The 12,180-nt window shown below is 40.1% G+C and overlaps 3 protein-coding genes across 3 annotated transcripts; 2 read left to right on the top strand and 1 right to left on the bottom strand.

Moving 5' to 3' along the window:
* Nucleotides 1–364: 364 nt before the first annotated feature.
* On the top strand, nt 365–1,196 carry BDF20DRAFT_812634 (60S ribosome subunit biogenesis protein nip7; the record flags this gene model as incomplete). The annotated part of the gene is made up of 5 exons (XM_053076805.1): nt 365–420; nt 483–569; nt 647–785; nt 868–1,008; nt 1,077–1,196. The coding sequence occupies 5 exons, from the start codon at nt 365–367 to the stop codon at nt 1,194–1,196; spliced, it is 543 nt and encodes a 180-aa protein (XP_052940815.1).
* Nucleotides 1,197–1,420: 224 nt separating this feature from the next.
* BDF20DRAFT_845263 (uncharacterized protein) lies at nt 1,421–7,717 on the bottom strand. The gene is made up of 4 exons (XM_053079673.1): nt 6,212–7,717; nt 5,486–6,109; nt 5,149–5,386; nt 1,421–5,074 (listed from the first exon to the last, which is right to left on the bottom strand). The coding sequence occupies exons 1-4, from the start codon at nt 7,710–7,712 to the stop codon at nt 1,660–1,662; spliced, it is 5,778 nt and encodes a 1,925-aa protein (XP_052940814.1). The 5' UTR covers nt 7,713–7,717; the 3' UTR covers nt 1,421–1,659.
* A 2,610-nt stretch (nt 7,718–10,327) lies between these two features.
* Nucleotides 10,328–12,014, top strand: BDF20DRAFT_845258 (mitochondrial carrier domain-containing protein). Its single transcript, XM_053079672.1, has 3 exons — nt 10,328–11,078; nt 11,177–11,517; nt 11,594–12,014. Exons 1-3 carry the CDS (start codon nt 10,787–10,789, stop codon nt 11,921–11,923), a joined length of 963 nt encoding a protein of 320 aa, XP_052940813.1. The 5' UTR covers nt 10,328–10,786; the 3' UTR covers nt 11,924–12,014.
* Nucleotides 12,015–12,180: the final 166 nt, after the last annotated feature.

Raw genomic sequence — 12,180 nt, 5'->3', positions numbered from 1 at the left:
AATGCTCAAATAGTACACATTTATTTACCCACATTAGGATAAATAGTAAAAAATGAAAGAGCATGCTATACTAATAGTGGTCTTCCTAAGGGGATGTCAAACTTGGACTTGGTGAAAGTAAAAGCGACAGTATGCTTCCCTCTACAGAATCTTTTAAACTTGATCATCCATACGTGAAAAACAATATAAGCTGATTTCATGCATTCATTGTCAGCAATCTATCACAATCCCTTTTTTTGTACCTGGGTTCTTATTTATGCAGACAGTAATATCGTCACGGTGGCTTGTGAGTGCCAAATTCTAAAAGTTCAAAAAATGTTCTTCCCTTTTATTTGTGTGTAATTCATTTCATTTTTAGACAACCATGCGTCCTTTAACAGCAGAAGAAACAACTACACTTTTCGAAAAACTCGCCAAATAGTAAGTCAATTGACAGTTTTGAGAGCCAAAGCAATTTGTAAACATTTACCTTCTTTATACAGTATCGGTGCCAACATTAAGCATTTAATCGAGCGTCCAGATGAGACATACTGTTTTCGTCTCCATAAAAACAAAGTATATTATCTCAGGTAAAGTGAAGATATTGTTATTGCGTAACTGGGACGATTGTTAACTTTAAGCAATTGCCTTTCATTTTTGTGTATAGTGAAGCCGTGATGAGAAAAGCAGTGAGTGTTGGCCGCGATCAGCTCGGTTCTGTGGGTGTATGTTTTGGTAAATTCACAAAAACTGGCAAATTCAAGCTTCATATTACAGCCTTAGATCACTTAGCACAATACGCAAAGGTTAGGGTTTGCTAAAATTGAATTAGACTATTTTATATAAACGGGACCAGCATTTTAACCATCACTTCTTGCAATTTGACAGCATAAAATTTGGATCAAACCTAATGGTGAAATGCCTTTCTTATACGGAAATCATATTGTGAAAGCACATTTGGGTAGAATAACAGATGATACACCAGAGCATACTGGTGTCGTGATTTTCTCTATGACAGATACACCATTGGTAAGTTTCAGCATTATTGAAGTATCACTATCAATGAAGCTGGCTAGACTAATTGTCGGTTGTTATAGGGGTTCGGTGTTACAGCGCGATCAACGATGGAAATGAAGAAGCTTCAGCCTACAGATATTATCGTATTCCATCAAGCCGATGTTGGTGAATATTTACGTGAAGAAGATACTCTCTTTTAAGTTAGCACTAATTTATTGACAGTTTAGATTTCCCGCATCATTGTATTATATATTATCAAATCCACAGCTGTAATAAACAACCAATCTTACAAATGTACAAAAAAGAGCAGGATACGACAGAATTGATTGGCCGTGATAGAATTGTTATTCGAATTTTACTTTTTTTTTCTACAATGCAGCCAACAATAAGCGCTGATGGCGAATATCAAATGAGTTTCAATCATCTTGAAAGCATTAAATATAAATAGAAGTTTTATTATAAACAAAAAGTACATGTAAACAAAAAGTACGAGTGCAAAATAATTAAGAAGTAAGTATGGGGATCAATGTAAAGGCTTCTATACAAGAGATCTAAGGGCGGAGAAATGATAGTATGTGTATAATAATGGAAGCAGCAGCGCGATCAAGAATCGAGGGATAACAGATAAGGATATTGGCTATGATCAACCTTGCAGACTAGAATTTACATGGGAGCAATGGTATTTGCGGGCGTGCTGGCAGTAGCATTAACGTTATTGCTGCCTTGCTCTACATTCTCTGTTTGTTCATTGCTTTCGTTGTTGCTAAAGTTGGGCTGATGCTCTTCTTCAGCGTTAACTTCTTTCATTTCAATATCCTCGCTGTCCAATGTCTTTACTTCAGGTGCATCGGATACGCTAGGCGATACATCCTGTGTCAACGACTTGACCTGTTCGATATTTTCCGTCTTCACACTGTTATTCTCAGCATTACCAACAACATCAGTAGTTTCAGTTTCTTCCTTCTCCATTTCGGATTGATTTTGATTTGGTTTGCTATCAACGTCCACGGCTCCTTTTACTTCTGTAAGTTCAGGCATCCCTTCTTTCGCTTCTTCCATCAGGTGATCTTCGCCTTTAACATTTTCAGTCTGCTGTTCTTCCGTTCTCTTTTCAGCTTCAGCAGCAGTAGGTAAGATAAAGCTTTCTTCGTCCGCCGTCTCAGTTTCATCGTCATTATTTTCATCGTCTTCTTCACTTTCGATAGCATCTTTGTCAACAATAGCATTGCTGTCCAAACTTTTCATTTTCTTTCTCTGTTCATCGGTTTCACCAGTAGCAGCAGCGTGTCTACGTTTTCTTGTTTGACGGATGGTTAATGGTTTAGGATTAAGAACCAAATCACAAAGGGAATCTACACGACGAGCAATAACGAGATCCCTTGGCCAGACAAATGCACTGTTGCTGATATTGTTGCCTGTTGCAATGGTCGACGTCGATTCTGCATCATCTTTCTCTGCACCATTTTCTTTCTTATCGCTCTCTGCATTTTCCTCTTGTTGAGCTTCGCCATCCAAACGTTGCTTAACATGATAAAATGGGAGTTCAGGATCTTCAATAATCAAATCGTTACGTCCAATACCGTGCTTACAAATACCCTCTAGTAAAGCTTTATCGTGTTTAGGTACCTCCCACCAATTTGGAAGACCGGATGTCTTTCTGGCTTTACTGAGGACGCTATCCAAATCTTCATGGGTTATCACTTTTTCACGAATAGTATTCATTTGTTCTACACGCTTTATAGAACGTCTTGCTTTGTCAAAAGGCACCAAGTCACCAGTTTCATTGGCATCATTATCGTCGTTGGGTTCTAAACTAGCTTCACGGCTAGTGGCTTCCTCTGCATTCTCTTTAGGAGAAGAAACTGGGGTGTCTTCAGCACCTGCTCCTTCACTGACATTGACCTCATTTGTGGATGACAAAGCTGTAGCATTATTAGCGTTTTCGGCAGAATGACGCTTGACTGATTCTTCACAAGAGGCCATAATCTCTCTATAATGGTTTGTCAATGCTTCATCCGACTTCTTGTCTAATCCTGCGATTTCTCTAAATCGGTCCCATTTGAGACCATCCTCACCATCCCGCTCTACTCCAAAAGACATGAGCGTTTTGAGGAAATCACTCTTGTTCTTCTTTGTCCAGCGATTGGACCAATCACCGCGTCTACCTCCTCGTTCTTTTTGTGCCATTCTTGTTTCACGTTGGCGTTGACGTGTTTGTCGTTCATTTTCCTTCTTCAGTCTGTTTTCCTGCATGCGACGTTTACGTGAATCGCTTGCCTTTTCCCTCAAAAATGCTGCGATAATACGACGCAAACGCATACCAATATCTGCTTTGGAAGGCCACACATAAACCTTCGGTTGTCTGTTGACTTTTCTGCGTCTTCTGCGTTTCTTGCCTTCAAACTCTTCTTCTTCCATATCCTCTTCGTACTCTTCATCTTCTGACTCGTAATCGCGATCTTTTTTATCTTCGTAATCACTGTCATCATCATCCTGCTTTACACCGTATACTTTCTTGGTGGTGGCGGGTCGTTTACTAACAGCTTCGACAGAGCCTTGTCGACTATTATCAGCAGTAGGACCGTCATCGTCTTCTAGACCACCTGACTGGCTGTCATCGTACTTTCGACCGTAGAAGCAGAATTCAGGGTCATTACGCATAGCCAAATATTGTTGATAGCCATGTTTACATATACCCAATAAGAGATCACGATCTTCTTTAGAGCCCCACCAGCTAGCAGGGGGCGACCCAGTCACTTTAGGAATTTCCAAAGCCTTTGCTTCTTCCCAATCCTGAGGCACAATTTTATCACGGATGAGGTGAAGCATTTGGATACGCAGGAGAAGGTTTCGGCCCTTACGCTCAATGTGATCAATGTATTCAGGCGGTGCCTGGATCAAAAATGATTTGAACTCCGCGATCTGTTTCTTGGTGGCACCAGCATAAGGGACGGAATCACTGCTTCGTTTCTCCTCATCATCAGCATCATTTTCCAAAATACCTTCGATATCATCAATCAATTTGCGGTCTTCCTCACTGATCTTTTTCGCATTCTCTAACGTAGGCAATACTTTACGCATGAGCGCTCGGGTCACAGCCTTCAAATCTTTTTCAGAACGACGAGAGAAATGAACCGTCATCTGATCCCAGGCACCATAACCGTAGATCATCAGTTTACGCTCATATTTTGTCTTTTCAGACAAAGTCCAAGGGCGAACTTGGTCACTGTTACGGCCCCGACGAGAGGATCGACCCGTGGTGCTATCCTCATCCTCGTAGGCAGCGTCGGAATCATCCGAGTTGTCCGAGTAAGAACCATCGTGCTGACGCGATCCAAAACGTTGTACTTGACGCCTACGACGTGGTACGGATACAATCAGAGGATTTTCTTCAGGAGTTTCTGTGGTGTCAATTTGAGCTTTGGCTGCCCATTTCTCCCAGAAATCAGGATCATCCAGATCTACACCGGCTGTATCGTTATCAGCAGCCGAGAAAGTAGCTTTAGAGAAAACGGAGCCCTTTTCGTTGCCTTCATGCTTGATAATCTTTGTGCGACGTTCAAGAATTTGGTCAATGTCTTCTTCGCAAAACTTGGTACTCTCTTCCTCGTCCAGCATAGCACCGTAAGCACCTTTTTTAAGCAGATCTTCAATTTCTTTTCGATTGAGTTCTGCTGTCTTGTTGGTAGAGCCGTCATCATGAGTGCCCATGACAGCTTTATCAAGGCCAAGTTTCATACCGGCACGATCAAACATGTCCTTTTCGTAGGTGTTGGCACAGATCAGTCGATATATTTGAACTGGTTTGGTTTGACCGATACGGTGACAACGGGCTTGAGCTTGCAAATCATTTTGAGGGTTCCAATCACTGTCAAAGATAATACAGGTGTCAGCAGCTGTCAAGTTGATACCTACACCACCAGCACGGGTACAAAGTAAAAAGACAAAAGATTCTTCAATAGGCAAGGTCGAGAATCGATCAATAGCAGCTTGACGTTGTTCACCAGGGATACTGCCATCAATACGTTCATACGCATATTTTCGGCCTCGTAGATAGTCAGAAAGAATATCCAAACAACTACCATGAGAGGTGGGAAGAGAACTGTTAGCATTGGATAGGATCAACACATAGATGTGAATGGGATGAGTTACCTAGTGAACTGAGAAAAGATGAGGACTTTATGGTTGCCCTGAATCAACTTTCTCAAGAGCTTATCAATCAATACCAATTTACCGGATGATTGCACAAGGCAGTTAAATTGCTCAGCAGGTGTATGAGCGTTACTTTCGCCAGCAATGACATCTTCAGCGCCTTCTAACAGATAAGGATGAATACAACATTTACGCAGTTGCATCATAATATTACGAAGGTGAGGCATGTCCTTATTCGCTGTATAGGATGAAAAGTTTTGAAAAAAAAGGGGGAGGGGAGGGGTGAATCAATGGTTCGGGCATGTTGTTTCCATCATCAAGAGCTCATCCTACTTACATTTGGATCCTTTCCTTAAGAAGCTAAAGTTCTTTTCTAAAATAGCACGATACCATTTCTTTTGAGGATTTGTCAATTCAACTTCAATAACAGTTTCTTCCTTAACAGGGATGGTCTTTTCTACGTCTTCTTTGAAACGCCTCAACATGATGGGCTTCAACAAATATTGCAGCTTTTCCACTTCTTGAGCTGTATTCAGTGAACCGTATTCAGCAAAGAAGCGTGCTTCATCATTGAAAATTTCCGGTTGCATGAAGTTAAGTAAGCTGTATAATTCACCCAGATTGTTTTGAAGAGGTGTGCCTGTCAACAATAACTTGTGATCCATGTAAAATGTTCTCAAAATTTCGAGTACTTTAGAATTTTTGTTTTTGAGACGATGCGCTTCATCGAAAACGCCACAACGCCAAGGAATGTCTTTCAGGGTCATGGCTCCGGCAGATGCCATTTCATATGTGGTAATAAGCACATCAAACTTGTACTTGTTGGGAATATTTTTACCTTCCATGTCCTGATAAAAGAATTCGGTCTCGACAATGAGGCTACGAGCGAGAGTACTACCGCGAAAATCAATGACATTGAGATCAGTCCATGCTTTAAAAGCACGAGTCCAATGAGGGATAGCTATGGAGGAGAGACAAAGGTAAAAAAAATCAATAAAAAGGGCCGTTTGACAATAGATCAGCGGGGGGGGGTGGGATTGCTATCCGTGATGAATACACTTACTGGACAATGGAGCGATGATAAGGAAAGGTCCACGAATTTGAATGGCATTGTATATATCGTTCAAAAGGGCAACAGATTGTACGGTTTTTCCCAAGCCCATTTCATCAGCCAAAATACACGATCTGAAAGTATAGTAACAAAATCTCAACCAATTCAGACCTTCTAACTGATAGGGTCGTAGCTTGTTGTCATATTTGTAAGGTGGTGAGTCAGCATATTCAATAAATCGACTCGGATCAGGGCGTGCAGGTGGTGGTGCGAGTTTTTCGGGAGAAATCACCTTCCGTGACAAGAATTCATCGAGCAAAACACTATCTATTCTACGTACATCTTCCTCTGTTTCCCAAGTACATTGATCGTAAAACAAGCCATTCCACTTCACAAGGTAGTAGATTCGACTTTCTCCAGTGGTAGGATCTTCCAATTCGCCATCATCAATGACTCTATCGATCTTCAAGTGTTCTGAAAAATCTTCACCTTTTTCTCCTTCTTGGTGGTACTTTTGCAAGAACTTTTTAACACGATGTTTGCCTAAATGCTCGCCTTCAATCTGTTTCAGAGGCACCCATTCGACATGCAGAAAACTGGTGTTTTTGTATTTGATCAATAACTCTTCCTTATTTGTCTCTTCGTTTCTTCGATAATCTAAAATACGCTCAAACACTTTCGTGCCCATAGGAATCATGACACCATCTTCTTCTGCATCTCCAGTCGCTGGTGTTCCAGCCGACTTCTTTTTGGAATGGCCTTCGTCGTCACTATCATTGAACTCACTCGATTCCGATTCTTCATCCTCTTCAAGATCAAAATCGTCTTCCTCATCAGATGACATTTCGTAACGTTTCTTCTTTGAAGCATTTCGGACGGGTCGTTTAGGACGTTCAGCGACAGGCTGAGTATGTATCTGTTGAGGATAATGTTGACGATATTGTTGCATTTGCTGCAAGTGCTGCATTTGTTGCAACTGCTGTGGATGCATGGGACGCATCATGATTTGCTGATGAGGATGATGAGGATGAGCGGGAAGCGGTTGCTGTTGTTGTTGTGCTGGTGGTGGTGGTGGCATTCCTTGCATTTGATACTGTTGTTGGTAGCGAGGATCAAAGCCTTGTTGTTGCATCATCATTTGCTGCTGTTGTTGTTGACGCTGGATATGCTGTTGCATTTGTTGTTGATAGGCCTGAAGTTGCTGTGGCGACAGTTGCTGCAATTGGTGAGGCGCTAGCATAGGAAAACCATTGGGCTGTAGTGGCTGTTGAGGTTGCTGTGGTTGTTGGTTCACATAAGGATTCATATAACCATTATTTCTCATGGCTTGCTGCTGAGGGGGCAGTTGTTGCTGCTGCATTCCTGGGTGGGACATGATCGTATTAGAATACATCATATTGGGATGATTACCCAAATGAGAGGGTGGTGGTGGTTGCTGCTGCTGCGGCTGCGGCTGCTGTAAAGGAAGTTTATTCGCTAATGGAGTCGTAGATGGAGTGGTATTCATAGACATAGGTGACGATCCCTGGGTGGTAGGTGTTCGCCGTTGCTGAGGGGATGGTTGTGCTTGAGGTGAGTAATTAGCATAGTCACCCATATTATTGTAGTTCATGCCTTGTGGATGCTGTTGTTGTTGTTGTACTCTCATATAGTTCATTTGCTGCTGCTGCTGCTGCTGCTGTTGCTGTTGCTGCAATAAATGCGGAGAAGGTTGATGCTGTTGCTGATAATAATAGTTTGCATCCACAGGCTGCGGCATGTATCCTTGGTTGGGTTGTAAATTCCTTCGATTATCTTGTAGCGGTGGTTGGTTAGGATTGTTAAAGGCTGAATTTGTAGCCATATAGTTTTGATACACATCTCTCTGTTGCGCCATATTCTAGATGTAGGATCAACTAGTGATGGTTTTTTTTTTTTTCCTGTTACTTTTTCAGGTCGTAGATAAAAAGAAAACAGAACACTGTAAAAAAAAAAAAAAAAAACACACTCTGGTTCTGATGGGCGATTCTCTTTAATCCTTCTTCCAGAGCTTTTTCGTTCTGTGAGTTAATGTATTCTTGAGAAAGATTTGAAAAAGGAAAAGGAGGCAAGATGAGGAAAATCGTCTAAGAATTGAACAAGAATCTGAAATGGAGAGGAATTAGTGGTGAAGTATAAAAAACTTTTATAGTTCATAATCTCTCCCGTTGGTTTATTATATTTCGAATGTCTGGCTTTATTTTCCATCTCTTTTTCAACCGGCGTTTTTTAATGGTCGATTCGTGTTTCCTATCGCGTTTGGAGGAGAGGGTTGACGTGTTGCAAAAGCACCCTTCATCTTTTCTCTTTTTTTTTTGTGTTTTTCTTCCTCCTTCATCGTATCAACATCATGACTCCCACACACACATACACATACACATAGTTTCTCTCCATCCACGAATCAACCCGCCATTTTTATATCCCTCAGGTCCAAGAGGACAAGTTGATCAGCTCATCTGATCTGCCAAATAGTTTTTGCAACTTACCCTTTTTGTCCTTTTGTATAGCTGGGTTACAGAAGACCTTTTTTTAAGAGAAGCCTTTTATACGTTGACGAAAAAGGATGGGTGAAAACAAAAAAAAAGAATTCTTCTTTTCTCTTACAAAGAAACTGAAAAATTTTTTAAAACAAGGAAAAAAGATAAAAAAAAATATTTTCTAAACAAATAATAATAATGTCCATTATTTATTTTTTTGAGCTTTTTATTGTTCAAATAACCCCAGTCCAGCCAAATCACTTTTTTTTTTCCTTGGTGGCGGTAGATCCTGCTCTATTTTTTTTATTTTTTTTTTTGGTTGGGATATTTGTGTGTGTGTGTGTGTGTGTGTGTGTGTGTGTATGTGAGGCATTTTTTGTTTTTAACCCTGAACTCTGCTGTTTTCAAAGGGAAATTTTACCCCTTAAATTTCCTCCCTGTTGCTATGTTACAGACAAAATAAATTCCATCTCATTTGTCTGCCAAAAGTCAATTGAAACTGTTGCTTAGCAACCAGATAAGGCAACATATATCTTTTTGCAATCAAACAAGAGTAGGCTTTTGTTGAACGATATGTGGTTGCGATAGTAAAACTCTTTTTATTTACTTGTAAAGAAAAAAAAACTTTTTTTGGGAGTGACAGATCCACAAAGCAATTTTTTCTGATTCCGTCCACAGCGAGAAAAAGTCCAGATGCCCCTTTTTAATTTGCAAATTTGCAGCCCAGCAGTCTAAATCTCTTCCATTCCACATATTTATGAAGAAACATTTGCAGTTCTATTTGATAAACCATCGTCGCAATGATGACAAATCCATGAGAATCAAAGAAGAGTCTTTTTACATAATCGTCGTTCAAGAGCAAAGCGCAGCAGCTGACACTGTTATGTTTATTGACAATAGTGGGGACTGCGTTTCTTACACGCTTCAGAGTAACTAAGCAAGTATTCTGCATGCACATTCATCACTGTTTGCAACAACAACAAAAAGAAAAAAAAGAAAAAAAAAAAAGGGAAAGAAAAGTACATGCTCTTGCTCTTGTCATGATGGATCCCTATCTCCATGACTGTTTTGATCCACGTCACCTAATAATAGTTGAATGGTGGCGCATTCGTTCACACATGAGCATTGGGTAATATAGTTCAAAAGGCTTGACGTAGCGTTGAGTGTACTAAAAATTGCTCACGAGTCCATTTTGTCCTATCCTACATTTTACAGAAATACTGATCGGACTGATGTGCCACTGTGTGTAAACTATAAAGATAGAATTGGGGAGACGAGCCTCTTTAGGTATATCTATTAAGGGTTCGATTCCATTAAGGGTTCGATTCTGTCATGGTTATATTAAATGCCTTTAGAAACATAATTGTGCTACTTTACGCACAGAAGTCGTTTTTGTCATATTATATAAGCAGGATGTGAAGCATGCTTGTTGCCGTTATGTTAGGCTGGTCATGAGCGATGGTAGAAAGCGAGAAAAAGAGAGTAAGAATTATAGACAAGCTACGCTAATAGGGTTCGACAAAAAGGTATATCTCGTCTTCTTTCAACCCATATCTTTCACCGCAGAGAAAACTCCCACACAACAAAGAAGATGTACGCGACGTGCAAAAAAAAAAAAAAAAATACTAAGTAACAGTAATATCGACCAAATCATAGACTAGTTTCTTATCTACAGTTATCACGAGCTGAGAAACGTCTTTTTTCTTTTTTCTTTTTTTTTTGCAAAAATAGACTTTTATATTGCAGTAAGCTATAAAAGCCCTTTTCATCGTATTCAGCTTGTTTACAGCAAGTTTTAATTTTTTCCGTTTATAGACTGACATTTGTAACCACAGATGATGAACGAGGGGCCCAATCTAGCAGAAATTGCAGCTAATTCGGGAGAATTCAAGTTCACTTTTCCTATTTTGGAAAGTCATTTAAATCACAGGAACTTCTTGCACTCCACATTTTTTTAGTCAAGGCTTTTTAAACAATTTTTATAATTCTCCACTTTTTTCCCTTAAACTCTCTCCTCTTTCCCTTCTTTCTCTCCCTCTCTCTCACTTGGGCTGTCATTGAGCCTCTCATTTACGCTATTACTAATCAAACCATGACAGCAGTGACAAAGAAAAATTATCCATTCTACTTTGGTGGTGCAGCATCCTGCGTGGCTGCTGTTGTCGTCCACCCGTTTGATTTGACAAAAGTTCGACTTCAAAACACAAAAGGAAATGCCCGACATGGCATGTTCACCACAATGCTGAAGATTGCCAACAATGAAGGCTTTTTCAGGCTTTATGCTGGTCTGTCAGCTTCTATTCTGCGACAAGCCACTTACTCAACCGTCAGATTCGGTGTTTATGAAAAGTTGAAAGATTTCATTTCTAAAGGCTCGAATAAAAGTAAGTCTAGACTAAGGGGGAAAAGGAGATCGAAAATGGAAATGAAATCACACCCATTCAAGATGACTCATGTATCAACCTACTCTTGATATAAACAGAGGCAAATGTGGGAGAACTTCTGATTTGCTCGAGTATTGCCGGTGCATTGGGAGGCGCATGTGGTAATCCAGGAGATGTCATTAATGTTCGTATGCAGAACGATGGACAACTGCCACCTCAACAAAGACGCAATTATAAACATGCCATTGACGGTATCATTCGTATTACTAAAGAAGAAGGTACTTCCGCGTTGTTTCGTGGTGTTGGCCCAAACATTAACAGAGCCATCTTGATGACTTCGTCACAATGTGTCTCATATGATATATTCAAGTCTCTTTTCCTGAATCACACTTCTCTAAAAGATGGTATTTTCCTTCATTTAACATCAAGTGTGCTTGCAGTAAGTACCTTCATCTACATATACCTATAGTTACGAACAGCAGAAAGAAGCTGACTATCTTTTTATGTTGAAACAGGGCTTAGTGGCAACGACAGTCTGCTCTCCTGTCGACGTTATCAAAACTCGAATCATGTCTGCTAGCACGAACGATCATAGAATGTCAGCCACTGCAATTACAAAGCAAATGTTCAAGACCGAAGGCATAGCCTCATTTTTCAAAGGATGGACACCTGCCTTTATCCGTTTAGGCCCTCAAACCATTATTACTTTTGTCGTGTTGGAACAGTTCAAATCATGGTATGATATTCTTCAGGATAAGAAACAATCAAAGAATAACAGCAACACGGCAACAACTACATCTCTTACTACCTCTAAAGCAACCAGCAAGGTCGCTGCTGCTCATTAATAACCTTTTGTTTTTTCTTTTTCTGGAAGCATACATATTATTCAACATTTTCCCGACCTTGCCCGTCTCTTCTTTGTATATTCTACCGAGCTTTTTTTTTTTTTTTTTTTTTTTTTACTTGAATCAAAAATTTTCAAATCTATTATTACAGCTTGCATCTCTAGTTAACACCTATTTATTAGATATCAAGAAAGACCTCGAGATTGTAGAACGCACCTATTTATTATATTCACTCCTAGACATACCTTTAACTTATT

Source organism: Mycotypha africana (assembly GCF_025528875.1).
Source record: "Mycotypha africana strain NRRL 2978 chromosome Unknown BDF20scaffold_1, whole genome shotgun sequence".
In the NCBI taxonomy this organism is placed as follows: Eukaryota; Fungi; Mucoromycota; class Mucoromycetes; order Mucorales; family Mycotyphaceae; genus Mycotypha; species Mycotypha africana.
Note: the sequence above shows the minus strand (reverse complement) of the source record. Positions and strands in the feature narration are given on the sequence as shown.

Bases quoted from the DNA above. Each gene is read 5' to 3' on its own strand.
- BDF20DRAFT_845258 (XM_053079672.1), top strand. From the start codon at position 10,787: ATGACAGCAGTGACAAAGAAAAATTATCCATTCTACTTTGGTGGTGCA. The intron at 11,079-11,176 runs GTAAGTCTAGAC...TGATATAAACAG, and splicing joins TTCTAAAGGCTCGAATAAAA to AGGCAAATGTGGGAGAACTT. The intron at 11,518-11,593 runs GTAAGTACCTTC...ATGTTGAAACAG, and splicing joins TAACATCAAGTGTGCTTGCA to GGCTTAGTGGCAACGACAGT.
- BDF20DRAFT_845263 (XM_053079673.1), bottom strand. From the start codon at position 7,712: ATGTCTATGAATACCACTCCATCTACGACTCCATTAGCGAATAAACTT. The intron at 6,110-6,211 runs GTAAGTGTATTC...TCTCCTCCATAG, and splicing joins TATCATCGCTCCATTGTCCA to CTATCCCTCATTGGACTCGT. The intron at 5,075-5,148 runs GTAACTCATCCC...CTCTCATGGTAG, and splicing joins ATCTTTTCTCAGTTCACTAG to TTGTTTGGATATTCTTTCTG.